Genomic DNA, 14,504 nt, shown 5'->3' with positions numbered 1-14,504 from the left:
ACATTTTCAAATTGAGAAAAAACTGAGGTATATCAGGGCCACTGCAGGTAGGAAAGAAAAATAGATACAGGAGTTCTGGGCAGCTCTTCTTGAAAAAAAGTTGGAGGGTCAAATCTTCCAGTCCGTAATCATGTAAAACTGCTATTGCTGTCAGTCCCTCCACTCATAGATATCTCACATCTCCCTCTTTTCTGAATGTAACCTTGGCTGTATTTCTTCTGGGTCTCCGGGGTGCTCTTCATCATCATCATCATCCTCTCCTCCCCCCCAGGGATTTCTGTCTACAGGCTCATCTAATGACTTCCAGATCCTTAATCTAATCTTCAGCCATTTCTTTTCTTAATCCCTCTGCCTGTTTGTAAACAGAATCCTGACTCCCAGCTCCAGAGCTGGGAGAAGCCCCTCTCCTCTGTAGAGCTCACATCACATTCCACACTCAGGTTGCCTGGGACTAGGATGTGCACTTCAATCAGACCTCCTGTACAAAACTTGGGTGGGGGGGGAGGAGGAGGGCGGGAAGCTCCTGCTTCCCTCATGGTTCTCCCTAAATGGCACCCCGCTTGGATGTTTTAAAATGTTTCTTAATGGTTCTAAACAAGAAGTGTTTCCTCCTCCTGTTTTTGGCCTCTCCTATTTTCCAATTCTCCTTTCCCACCCAGCTTCCCCAAACCTTCTCTCCATCCAAGTCACCTCTCTACCTAGTATCTTAACAAGCTTCTAATGTAAAATCCCATATCTCACTTTGTATCTCTGAAGATATCGAGCAAGAGAGTTTTAGATTCAGCATCCTCTTGGACATTTCCAGTGTAAAGGTCTACAATTGAACGCTCGAAGTATGGTGCAACTTTTGACAAAGCACGCAACTCAATCAAATATAAGAAATATAAATTCTTTAGTCTCCTTGGTCCCTCTCCTTTTGTTTCAATAGGGTCAAAGCGATGAATAAACTCCTTGACATTGTGTCCCCAACGAGGCTTCCCCCAGGTTTCTAAGAGAACAGAAAGATAATTTTCAATAAAGACAAACAATAACTGCATACATACACAGACAAACTGTGTTTACATACATACGTTTAATAGGCTTCATATATATAAACAGACAGGACAGACAAAGAACTATTCCCAAAAACCATATAAGTGGGCAGACATTTTCAGGGCTCTTATTTAAAAATATAAATTACCTTCAAGAAGATAATTTGCACACAGATGTAAGTTGATGCTAACATGAAGTCCAGAAATGAGTTTATAGAATACTCTTTTCTCCAGACAAAGACCTGGTTAGAAAAAGCATTGATTATTAGAAATATCATTAAGATAAACAATGTTCAGTGAAAATGTGATGCAAAGTTTGTACTGTTCAACTTTTAGCATTGTACTAAATTAAGGACAGTGCCACATTACATTACATTACAGTGCCACTCTAAATTAAGGACACTGCCACATATTTATTGTCATTTTAAAAAAAATGTTTTGTTTTCAATGGGAACAGTTTACATCTCAAGTCTACCATCTTACTCAAGTTCCCCCACCCTCCCCTGCTCCCTCAAAATAACAGGCACACTTGTTCATTACTATAAGGTTTTTGTCAGCACACATTAAAAGAAAGGCGCATTTAAATATTTGGTAAAAAAAACTCAGGACGAAACTCCCATGCAAAAAAAGTGTCATGTTTATGTAATTTGGGTAAAACAGATTTAAAATAATCTACTTGGGTCCTCAACAGCTAGTAAGATAATTGTACTAGTGACCATCCAGCAAGTTAAAAAAAAAAACCAAAAACATTCCAACCCAATGGTCACTGCTATCCACAAGTGATATTTTATAGCCAAATTTAGAGCCAGCATTTGAATCAAAGATTGGTTTTTTTTCTTCTCACGCATAAATGAACTAAAAATGCCAAGAATACTACAAATACTTGCACAAAACTGACCAAGATAAATAAAACTTAATAATGGCAGTGGAAGACCTCATAGCTGCTGCTTAACTATGATACAATTTAAATATAAAAGTAAGATAAAACTAAGAACAAAAGGTATAGAAAAACAAGACTTAGGCTATGTCTTCACTACAGACTTTACAGCAGCGAAGCTGCAGCGGTACAGCTGTGTCACTGTAAGGTCTCCCATGTAGCCATTCTAAGCCGACAGGAGAGAGCTCTCCCGCATGCATAATTAAACCACCCGCCAATGAGTTGCGGCAGTCATGTCAGTGGGAGAGTGTTTCCCACCAACATATCACTGTCTACACTGTCGCTTTTGTCGGTGAAACTTATGTCAGGAGTGTGGTTTTTTTCCACATTCCTGACCAACAAAAAAGTTTTACCAACAAAAGTGCTAGTGTAGCCAAAGCCTAACTTGTCAAAAGTCAGTTTTCCTGGGGATGTAGAAAGGGGAAGCAATGAGGAGAACACAAAGAGCACCAGCAGTCACAGAACAATTTCATCACCCATGCATATGTCCAGATACCTTAAGGGCATGATCACTGACATCTATGAAGTGGTTTAACTGAAAAGTGCTATAGTAATTCAGAGAGTTGAAGACCCAAAAGATGTTTACTCCAAATATTAGAAAATTGAAATAACATACTGATAACATTTAAGAGAACAAAATCAAATTCAAGGGCAAAAATAGTGGAGTGGGAGTCTTCATTGGAAGGCAAACCAGAACAAGTCTTGAGGAAGCATTTGAAGATGATAGCGGAGGTTGCATGACACACAAGAAATGGGAGGACAACACAGGAATAGAGGGCTGCAAGTAAAAGGGTATGGAGTCACTTATGCAAGAAGGGGACCAGAAGAGAATCCACTAAGGACAAGTTAACTAGAAACCATATTTTCTGAAGTTGATAAGCAGCTTTCCCTTCTCCTCCTCCTCCTCCTCCTCCCCCCCCCCCCCCCCCCCGTGTACAGAAAGCCAACTAATATGTATGCTACTTCCAGATTTAGAGATTTTGTCTACACAGTGGGGTAATGTGCATTAGGGGGTTGTGATTTTTAAAGTGCACTAATGTGTTGCACATTAATTAGTCTGTGTAGATCCTGTTGCTGCGCATTAAAAGTTCGCTAGTGCACTTAAGTGTAGTACTACAGCACTACATTAAAGCACATTAGGGAACTTGTTGTGCACAACAATAAGGTCTACACAGACCAATTAATGTGCAACACGTTAGTGCACTTTAAAAATCACAACCCCCTAGTGCACATTACCCCACTGAGAGGACAAACCCTTACTACATATTTTCCAAAAGTTTCTTAGTAAAATGGTTCCATTGCCAAATTGAAGTAACTGCCATTTAGGAGGTCTGGACCTATTTACAGGCATATTATTCTATTTTAAAGAGCACATTTGTGCTTTTATGCTTTCCTGTGATAGTAGTTTTTACAGCCATTAATAGCAGAAGTAAATGTTTTGGCAGAACAAAGTTAGCTGCTTAAAAGGATTAATTATGTTTTCTTGCTCCAATTGACAGAATATTCTTTTCCATATGTCTAGGATACCTGGTTTCTATCAGTATTAAAGCTGCTTGGCATTTTAGAGGCAAGTAAAAGGTAAAACAAATTGCTTTTTGCTGCAAATTGTTCCTATCCTCTGTCTTAAATCCAATCCTGCTTTTATATACAAGTAGTTCAATTACCATGCTTTCAAAAACATCTGACAATTAGTTCTAATAAGATCCTAGCAATTTGTCTACTTTCTCATTTTAGATGCCAAAAATTAGGAGTCATAAGTAGCTAATCAGTGAGCAAATGTGTAAAAAAGTGCAAGCATCACCACTTAGAAAATATCATGTTAAAGCATTTACAAGTAACATGCTGACTGAACTAAAGAGGAGTTTTCCACAAGTCTTCGTGCAACAAAAGTTCTCTAAGAGGCATTCAAAGATACCTCTGCATAAAGTGCATTCTGAACATGATTGCTTGAATAATTTCAAGGGGCTAATTTATCCTGATTTCAAGTCCAATTTAGTTCACTCTAAACACTTTAAAAAACCCATTAAAAAACTTGAATTCATACACCACATGTAGGTTCATAAAGAAAATATATTAATAAATCTTCATGTAGATCAGCTGAACATAATATAGAATCACCTAGATTTCCTAAAACATTTATTAGGACAGCGCTATCTACAATACAAAACCCTGTTGCCTAGAGATAATTCTCTCATACTTCGTGGGCAATTAGAATTGCAAAGTGTTTTACAAAACCTACATACACATACTACAATAACTGATCCATTAAGAAACAACTACTGACTTTGGTATGAAAACACACTCACTCCAGGTACCACCCAAATATGACTGACAGTGAGTAAGAATAAGAAATTGGGGAATAACACTGGTGTCTATTTTTTCTAATGCAATTAACATTAATTTAAGGCATCAAATATATATATATATTTTACCTTCTAGCCATGTGTAGAAAGATTCTCCTGAGAACACAAAAATATATAGTTAAATCCAAGCAGGTATTCATTTGTACATATCAACATCCTTCAGGTAGAAACCCTTGAGTAGTATGTGCACTGTATATTCTGAGGACATGAACTTCCAGTGGTGCATGCTTTGGAGCAATATCATTAAAATTAGTTCCTTCCTAACTCCGGATAGCAAGTGATTGATTCACATGCCTGAAGTTTAAGGATTAAGATCTCCAAATTTTTATCTTAGCTAGCATAAAAAAATATTTTTAATTCTATAACCATCAAATGTATATATGACTTTGGAGTAAGTTTTTCCCCCCCAGTGGTTTGTAGCAGAGCTTTTCAAAGTTTAAATTATATATATATATGAATGAGAGTGAGAGAGAGAGAGATTGTATAAAGTATTACTTGTTTTAATTTTGTGGCCTTTTAATTTAATTGGCTGTCACCTTCTTGTATTAGGAAAACAGCAAGTCTAAATAACCTAAACAATATCATTCAGAAAGCCTGACAGAAGTATTCATATATCTGTTCAGAAGACATTTTTGATTGATAGAATTTGCACTGAAAATGGCTTTTTGAACTATGTGAAAGTTATGTGTAAAATTTTCATATCTTAGAAAAAGTTTTATTTTTCCATCAATTTGAAAAAATTAATCAGTTCCCCCCGCTTCTCCTTTCTCACCCACTTTTCCAATGAAAAAAAGAGACAGAAATGGGGGGAACCCAAAACTGAAACCTCAAAATTTGTTTCTATTGTAAACAAATTTTTCATTTTATTAGTTAAAAAATTAAGATTTCCATTAAATTTTAAAAAATTCTTGTTTCTTCCAAAATTTTTCGAGGAAGACACTTATTTTTGACCACTCCACAGCATTCATTATTTCAAGGCCAATTATGACTCCTCGTCTCCTGTGCAAACAAATTGTCTTAATCTTTTTACTCTTTCCTAATATGAAAGTCTTCTCATCCCTTTAATAATTTTCACTATGTCTTTAGGATCATTTCTATTTCTGCTATATAATTTTTGAGATGGGGTGCCCAAAAGTCATGTTCAGGCTAACAATGTAACCACTGATTTATATAATAGCATATTTTCAACATTTTTTTAAACTTTTCTTTACAGTTTAAAATCTTGTTTGCTTTGACTACAACTGTGCAAGTGGTTTTCATTGAGCTGTCCACAATATCCCTAGATCTTTGCAGAAATCAGCAATCATAAAGCATTTCTTATTGTATACTAACTATGATGGAAAACAGAGCACAAAACACCCTGACTATATAGAAAGAAACTGCCCAGGTTAAAAAAAGCTGTTCTTTTCCTCTAGCAAAGAAAAATATTACATCTGCCATCAATGGAAAAGAGGAGAAACCTCACAAAACCCTATAACAAATTCGGGCCCAAAAGACTTCACCCCATGTCTGGTAAAAACCTTCCCAAGCCCCCTTTCATTTTTTTTTTATCTTCACTCTTCTTGCTGTTCACGTATTCCAGCAGCAAGACCATAAACATTATTATGGGAAAAAGACAATGAGCTATATAATAAGGGCAACTATCTTGCCTCCTTTTTTCATTGATAGAATGAGTCAACTTTCAGAATAAATGGGCGGAGAGGAAGTTTATGCAACAAGTAAACAATCACAAACTACAGAAGTAACTCCCACTACATATTTAACTATTATGGAGAATATATTAATCTGACTTACCATCATCCTCCCCTGGAAAAAAAGAAAAAAAAGTTGTAAATAAAGATCTAGGAACATTAAAAAAAGACCTGTTCCATTTCATGGGAAAAGAAACATGTACTCTATTACACAGATATTAAAGATGAAAAATGTTTTGGGTCATGTCAGGAATATTACAAAAAGTTTTCTTTTACACAGAAGATATGCTGTATCTCAAACAGAAGTTATGGGCGTGGTTCAGAAATTACTGGGTGAGCTCCTATGGCCTGTGTTATGCAGAAGGTTTGAGTAAATAACTAATGGTCCTTTCTTGGCCTTAGAGTCAATAAACTGTTCACTATTGTACATGTTACATTAAAACATGCTTACCATTTAAAATATAATTAATACAATACAATATTCAAATATACTTAACTATCTGCCAATGGTTAATATCAATATCACTGACCTATGAGGTCAATATTTAAGTTTTTAATTAGACTAAAACTAAAAAACCCAGCATGAAGTATTAGGAGGAGTAACAGAGCGATATTCCTCCTGTATCTATGCATATAACAGAGACTTATTTTGTTATTTTTAAGACTGAATTAACTAATTTCAATAGACATATTTAAAAATAAAAGTCTGGTTACAAGTTTGCCAATGGTCCTTATCTAGTGCTAAATGTGTCTTCTTTCATTTCCAATGAGTAAGATTTCTTTTTGAATGAATCTATTTACAGTAATATTTCATTGTTTTGGGAACTAAGGCAATCATCAGTGGGAAAACTGAAGACTTTAATATAGAATCATTTGGAAGTAAACACTAACTTCTTTTCATTTTGAATTTTTAAATCAAAATTATATTAGAAGTGTGCCTATTTAACACTGCTATTTAAACTTTAAGGTAAGCCTTTCCTATGGATCCCACTCCATAATGAAGTGATTGATACTGCTGTCAGGAAAACTCAGTTTATTACTAACTTGACTATGAAAGAAAGAAGTTGCTATTGTGCATTGTATTAGCCAATAAACATCCTGAAGTGACAAAATTAGATACTTCAGGGGGAAAAAAAAAATCAGATCGAAGATCTGAAGTTTTAGGATACTGTTGTAAGGTTTTTCTAACTTCTTCGTATTAGATTTTGACCATGATCTTATAAACACTTACAGATGTGCTTTAATTTGCACGAGTAGTTCCATTGACTTTAATGAGATTATTAACATGCATAAGATTAAGCATGTGTGTAAGTAGGATCAGAGCATCAATTTTTAGCTAATTAAGTTTTGGTATATTAGGGCAGTTTCTTTATATTCCATGCTCTAGTTTTTGCCACTTTATAGGACGCTAAGTGGACAACATATAGTACTACAGTGTAGGATATTATTTGTATCATTTGGACAGGAAAAGTCACCTGAGTTAAAAGTCATCTGAGTTAAAATGGTTTTGTAAGAGTTTTCATATGTACAAAATAGTTGAGACCCACCTCTGCTGGGTGCTAGTGGATTTAAAGGACGATAGACAGATCGAGGCCTGAAAAAAAATTAGAAAATAAAAGATTTTTGTACTTTGAAGAAACATTACTGTTCAAAGTATAAAGTGCATTTTCCTCCCTCCCCAGTTACTTGAAGCAGTTTTCTTCATAGATGCTGTTCCACACTCTCCATGCAGAGGGCCCTTTGTATCCAGTGTAACGTTCTGGATTCAGCAGCAAATCCACATACTGCGCATCTGGAGATCTCTCATCTAAACAAGAAACCCTTAGTTACATAATCTAACTGGTCACTTAAAAAGGACTGAGTTTTACAAAAAGCAATTATACAGAACTAAGTAAAAATGAGATCTTTGACATCAACACTATCTTATCCTCCCAATTTGATTTTAACACCAGCATAAATATCCTGTATGTAATATACAGGGATATACACAAAGGTGACATTAAAGAAGATCTGTTTCATTCGCTATACTTTCTTGTACAGAAAGTAAGATCTGCTCTAGCAATGAAAAAAGAATGCCACGAGAACAGCAGTTAATCACTCCAGAAATGGTCAAAGAGTAGTAGTGAGGGGCAGGAGGAAGACTGTCAGTAGTAAGAATCATCTTGGAAAGCTGAACTGGGAAGCAGCAGGCAGAAACGATGATTAAGGAGGAAGCAAAAGCTTGTGCAGGGAATGGATTCCAGAAATACAAGCTACTTGCATAAAAATCCATACAAGCTAGAAAATTATGTTTTATGTAGTCTAATACTTTACCGAACACTTACCACTGAGACAACTTTAATTTTATCTATAAACTTTTGTAAATAAATTATCCAGAATAGGCTACAATGATAAAAATACTATAGCTGTTACCAGAAATAATAGCAGTCGTTTTCAGATGAAGACAAATGTCAACCAAAAAAAGACCAATTTTTGCAAAGCATTAAGGACAACATGTTTACTAAAGGCAAAGAGGATGGCTTCAGTGCAGGGGCAACTAGAAAAAAAAGCAGGCTATGAAGAAACAAGCTCTTTCCAAGCACAAATATCCGAAGGTTGGCAAACGGAATATAGTAAATGACTGAGAGGATGTCTCCATAGCCTGCCCCCTCGAAAAAAGGCAGCAACAGCAAGCCTAGACCAACTGACTTGGGCTTGCAGGGCTTGCACTGCAGGGCTAAAAATAGCAGTGTAGATATTCAGGTCGAAACTCAGAGACCTTCCCTGCTCACAAGGTTTCAGAGCCCAGGTTCCAGCCCAAGCCAGAATGTCTACACTGCTATTTTTAGCCCTGCAGCATGAGTTCAGAGTCAAATAAGACTCCCTGCCACATTGTTTGGGGGTTTGTTTATTTTTGAAGTGTAGACATATCCTCAATAGGTTAAAGCAATCAGCTTTTGGGTAAGTGGTTTTATGTTTGACCCAGCATGGAAGGAGGATTTCAGCATCTTTTAGTGTACTTGTGCTCTCTTTCCTTTTCATTTCCATAAAATAGACACCTGCCCAGCCACTATCAAATGCCCCACATCAGTATTAAAGGAGGCTATTTCCCAATGCCCCTATGAACTTTCCTTCTACATGAGAATGTTTGAGATTTTTATTTGGCCACTCAACACAACATTAAGGATTAAGTCATTTGTATAACACCTTTAAACTTATTTACTGACAGTGCATAAAGCAAACATGTTTTCTTAGAAAACGTCAGCTGTTTCAAAAGTTTATTTGTTTCCATGTATATTTTACCATCAAGTTCACAAAAGTGGTCCTGTGAATCATCATATCTTGCCCAGTCAATGAAAGCCTCTTTACTCTGGTTACTAAGAAAAAGAGAAAATAAATATATTTAACTGAAGTTGACTTGGACTTTTTTTTTTAAAATGTATCCATACAGAATGTCAAAATAAGCAATCCTAAAACCACATAAAATTAGATTGCTTTGAATACAGAGTATTGATGATGTGCCATATCTCTGGAGTTAAATTTAAAATGACTAAATTCAAAGCACTGGAAAAAAGCCTGTTAGATGCTTATTAATTTATTTTATGGAGAAGGAACACAAATGACTGTATTTGGACTTCTCATACAAACACACAATTCATGGCAAGCCAAGGAGCAAATCTAACCTGCACTAATCAACCACACATTAACTGTCCATGTGGATCCTGCTACTCCTAAAAGTTCCCTAAGGCACTTTGATCTACTCTGCATTGAAATGGGAGTAGTTTCGAGGGCACTAGGGAACTTTCAGTGTGTGGGGGGTACATACACACCCCACACAAGAACTGTCTTTATACAGATAGAACAAGCCCTTACATACTGTAGAGAAAACCCTGCATTGGGAAAGATGGACATGGGTCTTTCCTCTCCTCTGCCCCATCTCTAATATCAACTGATTCTATATTACAATATGCAACAAGCCAATGATTTTGATTCTGTATATTTCTTTATAAATAGGATTATCCTCTTGAAAAAACAAAGAACTGTCACACTTCCCTAACTCTTGCTCTTGTAGTATTTGCAACAAACTCAAATGTTTGGGTCTTGAGCCTTTAGCCAACAGTGGTAAGCCATTTACTGGAGCATTTAAAAAATAAACACCAATAAACTACCTCAGGGTAGGTAGCAGCCATGTGCCCAGGGAAGTAATGAATACATTCCTTCAACTGACCACTTTTTCTGACCTAGTAAATCCAAACTGAGTTTTACAAACCTAGGATTCAGTTCTGCAATAAGATCCACAGATCTCTCTTCCTCTCCATATACTTGTGTCATGCTTGGAGAGAGCAGGAATAACCTGAAGGTGCATCTTGTACAGAGAAGCTTTGTTCCTAGGAGGACCTTCCCCATTCAGTGAACTTCCCATATTTTGCCAGCAGGCAGCCCGTTTGATTAAATTCAGCCAGACAAGCAGAATACTCCAAAACTAGGAGCCATTAAAAAGGGGGTATTGCTTGGTGTGAGGGATTTGCATGGGAGGCACAGATACCTCCTGGCCTCCCTATAAAGAAACAAGTAGGCAATAGCAGTTATCTGTGATTATCTCCTTGTTCCCTCCCAGTCTTAAATGATCATTCTCCATGTTCCAAAGAAGCATGCTCATCTCTGCTACCCTCTACATGGCTGCCCACCTTCATGGTTTGTTTGGGGATGATGCTGCTGGAGAAAAGGAGGAGAGGGAAGAAGTTAGAGAAGGGATCAAAGTTGAGTTTAGAGGAAACTGGTTACTTAACTATGGAGCAACTGCCACTGCTGCACAATCAGGCTCCTTCGATCAAAATGGCCCTTTAATATCCTGCTCCAAACTTCTCTCTGCTGGGAATCCAGATCCTCCTATGAAGCCCTCAGTAAATGCTCTATCACTGTCCCTATGACAAAGTGGTAATGAAAAAAAACTCAGATGCTCTTTTTCCTGGGTTTCCTGCCTTGCCTGCTCATAGAGTTTTGTCTACAATAAATATCTTCCTTTAAAAAAAGGAAAGACATTTGCTCTCTTCCTTCTGGTCTTCAGCTTCAGAGGTTTTTGAGTTCATTAACTCTTATTTAACATGATGGATATTTTACAAGGACTATAAAAACTGAAGAGAACAAAAAGCAGCAGTTTCCAGAACATGGTAGAGTCAACATGACCTTTTGTTGGTACTATTTACTTTTAAGTACAGCTTACCTTAGAGTACTGTTAATTGCTCCCAGTTTGTTAGCTTGTTCACAGTCTTCCAATTCTTTGGTGTTATTTACTCCTTTTGAGTACTGTAAGAAAGGTTATACTTAGTACACTAAGGTATTAACTGGAGAAGCTCTTCACTTCACCTCTTTTTTAGGGAAGTCAAAGTTGTGCAGTAAATGCAAATCTACTGGTATGGGGAAAAAAAAACACAAGGATTCTGAGGACGCAAGGTAATCTTGCTGATTTTGGAATCTTTGCCAGAATCAAAGCTTCCTTTTAGAAAAAAGGTTAGAACCTCTCTCATGCAATACAAGTCAATCAAGTATTTTCTTGGATATTGTGCAGATACATTGAAATTCAGCACTAATGCTGATGTGACCATTCCCTTTCAACTTAAATAGAGCACTAAATTCAAAGGTTAGCATTATGACCATTAGAATACATACAATTATTATACTGTAGAAACAAAATACTCTAATATTAAGGGGTGAAGTACAAACATTTAAAAAATTAAGGTTGAAATTCTGTCCCATTCTATCCTGTTAAGGTTACATGCAGTTAATAGCATGTCAGTCGGCCTGAGATCAGAAGTCCTAAAAACAACATCGGAATATTGCAAAGAATTTCAGCTTTATCTTTAAAAGAGAAAGTTACTTATCTTACAGTAAACAGAGGTTCCTCAAGGTGAGTAGTCCAATGTCTGTATTCCACTGTAATGTGCACATGCTCCATGCAGCCAGAATTGGAGAATTCTTGAAAGCAGTATCCACTGGCCTGTGCATGCACCCTCGCTCTCCTTGTGCCTCTAGCCAAGTAGATGGGAGGACCGACTGCCTTTCCAGTTCCTTCTCTAAATCCAGGAATGGTCCAACGCAGAAGGGAAGGAGGTCAGGTAGTGGAATACAGATAGCAACCACACATCTCAAAGATACATTATAGTAACTGGAAGTTCTTTGAGATGTGTAAGTAATTTTCTCTTCTTCTTCAAATGCTGGTCCCTATGTAAAGGTGCCAGGATGCAAGTGGAAGAGCCATTTGAAGGACCGTCGTCCCAAAAGATGTCACCAGGCGCCCTGTACTAGAGCATAGTATCTTGTGAACATATGGATGCAACTCCACATAGCCTCTTTGCAAATGTCAAATACAGATACCTATCGAAGAGATGCTACTGATGTTGCTTGCACTATTGTAGAATGAGTCCTCAACTGATGAGAAGGAGGAAGATTACACAGTCTAGAGAGTAAAATTCAGCTTGAGATCCATTCAGAGATCTTCTGAGATGATATAGCTTGACCTCAGACTTTTTCCACTATGGCGATAAACTGGGTGATATTCTGATTGGCTTTGTCCTTTGCAGGTAAAAGGGCAAGGCCTGAGACATGTTGAGAGAAGTCTCCTCTATTCTTCAAATGTGTGTGGCTTTGGAAAAAAAACAAAGGCAAATGGCTGGGATGAAACTCGAACTACTGTGGGGGAGACTTTAGGATGTAAATGCAATGAAACTCTCTCTCTGGAATATGGTATAAGGTGGATCTGCCAACTGTGCTTCACATTCATCTACTCTCTTGGCTGAGGTGATGCCTACCATGAATGCAACCTTCCTGGATAGGAGAGATACGGAACATGTAGCTGATAGTTTGAAGGAAGGTTTAGTGAGCACCAAAAAAACCCAAATTTAAATCCCATTGGGGAGTAGGTTTCCTTACTGGTGGAAAGGTCCTCATTAGACCCTTCCAGAATCTGTTAGTCAGTGGGTGAGCAAAAACTGAGTAACCACATGAAGGTGGGCGATATGCACTGATTGCTGCAATGTGGACCCATAAAGACTTGGAGAGACCTGCTGTTTTGAGGGAAAGAAGATAGTTCAGAATAAGGAGAACACCTGCAGTTTCTTGGGAGATGAGCTTTTGTTGGGCCCAGACAGAGAAATGCTTCCACTTGGCTAAGCAGCATTTTCTAGTGAAATCTTTTTTACTATTAGTAAGGATGTTTTGCACAGCTTCAGAGCATGAACATTCTAAGTATTCTAGAATTAACCCCCATCCAAAAACTATGCCCTGACATGGTGCGCTTGGGGGTTGGGATGTTTGATTCTGCCCTTTCACTGGGTCAGGAGATAGGAAAAGAACTGAATATTGATCAGCGACTTAGACATGAGTAGGAGACTCAGGAACCAAAACTATCTACGTCAGTTGGGCGTGACGAGGAGGACTCATACCTTGTTCTGACAAATCTTCTGTAAAACCCAAAGCAGTAGCAGCAAGGGATGGATGGCATAGTTTGGGTGGTCTGACCATGGAAGAAAGGAGATTGTTGCTCTCAGTGTGATGTTCTAGGGATTTTCTGAAGCAGTATATGTTGCGCTTTCTGTTCATTTGAGAAGCAAACAGACCCTTTTGGGGGGTTTTCCATAGAGCAAAAATACTGTTTACCAGGGAGTTGGGCAATTCCCATTCATAGTTGATAGCAAAGTGTCTGGGCAGAGTCCACCAACACATTTTGATTCCCTGGCAGGTAAACTGCTGGCAGGGTGACCCGACTGATGATGAACCAATTCCATACAGTGACTGCTTCTGCACACAGGACAATGGATCTTGCTCCTCTCTGCTTGATGTATCCTACCATTCTACCATCCAACATTATGAGAATGTGGTGACCTTGAATGTATGGGAGAAACAACTGTGCAAACCTCCCGGACTATCCGCAATTCCAGAAAGTCGATGTGCATCCTGGTCTCTTTGCATGGCCAAGTGACTTGAGCTGTGTGGCTGTCCATGTGAGATACCCAGCCTAAAAGGGAAGCATCAGTAATGATTGTCCTGTCTGGTGATGGGGAAAGGAAGGCCCCACTTACCTGGTGGGGATTCTTCCACCATAGCACAACTAACAAAAAACTGGCCATATTCAGTCAGATCAATAGTCCCTTAGCCCAGTACCATGTCTTCTGACAGTGGTCATGCCAGATGCTTCAGAGGAAATGAATAGAAAAGGGCAATTATTGCATGATCCATTCTCCATCATTGAGTCCCAGCTTCCAGCAGTCAGAGATTAAGGGACACCCAGAGCTTGACTTATCCTCCTTGAAATCATTTTTTTAACCCAGTTATACTTTTGGCCTTCACAACATCCCCTGGCAATGAGCTCCATAGGCTGGCTGACTGTTGTGGGAAGAAGTACTTTCTTATGTTTGTTTTATCTAGTGACGCCTCGTTCTTGTGATACATAAAGGAACATATAAAAACACTTCCTCATTCACTTTCTCCACACCATTCATGATTT

General features: G+C 37.9%; 1 protein-coding gene across 2 annotated transcripts in view; it reads right to left on the bottom strand.

Moving 5' to 3' along the window:
• The window catches only part of ERO1B (endoplasmic reticulum oxidoreductase 1 beta), a 65,607-nt gene that overhangs the window by 27,345 nt on the left and 23,758 nt on the right, over positions 1-14,504 (bottom strand). For both annotated transcript variants that reach the window (XM_067535881.1, XM_067535882.1), the window contains exons 5-12: positions 11,226-11,308; positions 9,305-9,378; positions 7,709-7,829; positions 7,570-7,616; positions 6,126-6,137; positions 4,401-4,427; positions 1,181-1,273; positions 742-988 (exon numbers count right to left, since the gene is read on the bottom strand). In XM_067535881.1, the coding sequence (XP_067391982.1) occupies positions 742-988; positions 1,181-1,273; positions 4,401-4,427; positions 6,126-6,137; positions 7,570-7,616; positions 7,709-7,829; positions 9,305-9,378; positions 11,226-11,308 (704 nt within the window). The remainder of the gene's footprint in view (positions 1-741; positions 989-1,180; positions 1,274-4,400; positions 4,428-6,125; positions 6,138-7,569; positions 7,617-7,708; positions 7,830-9,304; positions 9,379-11,225; positions 11,309-14,504) is intronic.

This window comes from Emydura macquarii, unplaced genomic scaffold, assembly GCF_026122565.2.
Source record: "Emydura macquarii macquarii isolate MOO-44397 ecotype Brisbane River unplaced genomic scaffold, CSIRO-AGI_Emac_v2 contig_3517, whole genome shotgun sequence".
Classification (NCBI taxonomy): domain Eukaryota; kingdom Metazoa; phylum Chordata; order Testudines; family Chelidae; genus Emydura; species Emydura macquarii.
This window is presented reverse-complemented; position numbering and strand designations above follow the sequence as displayed.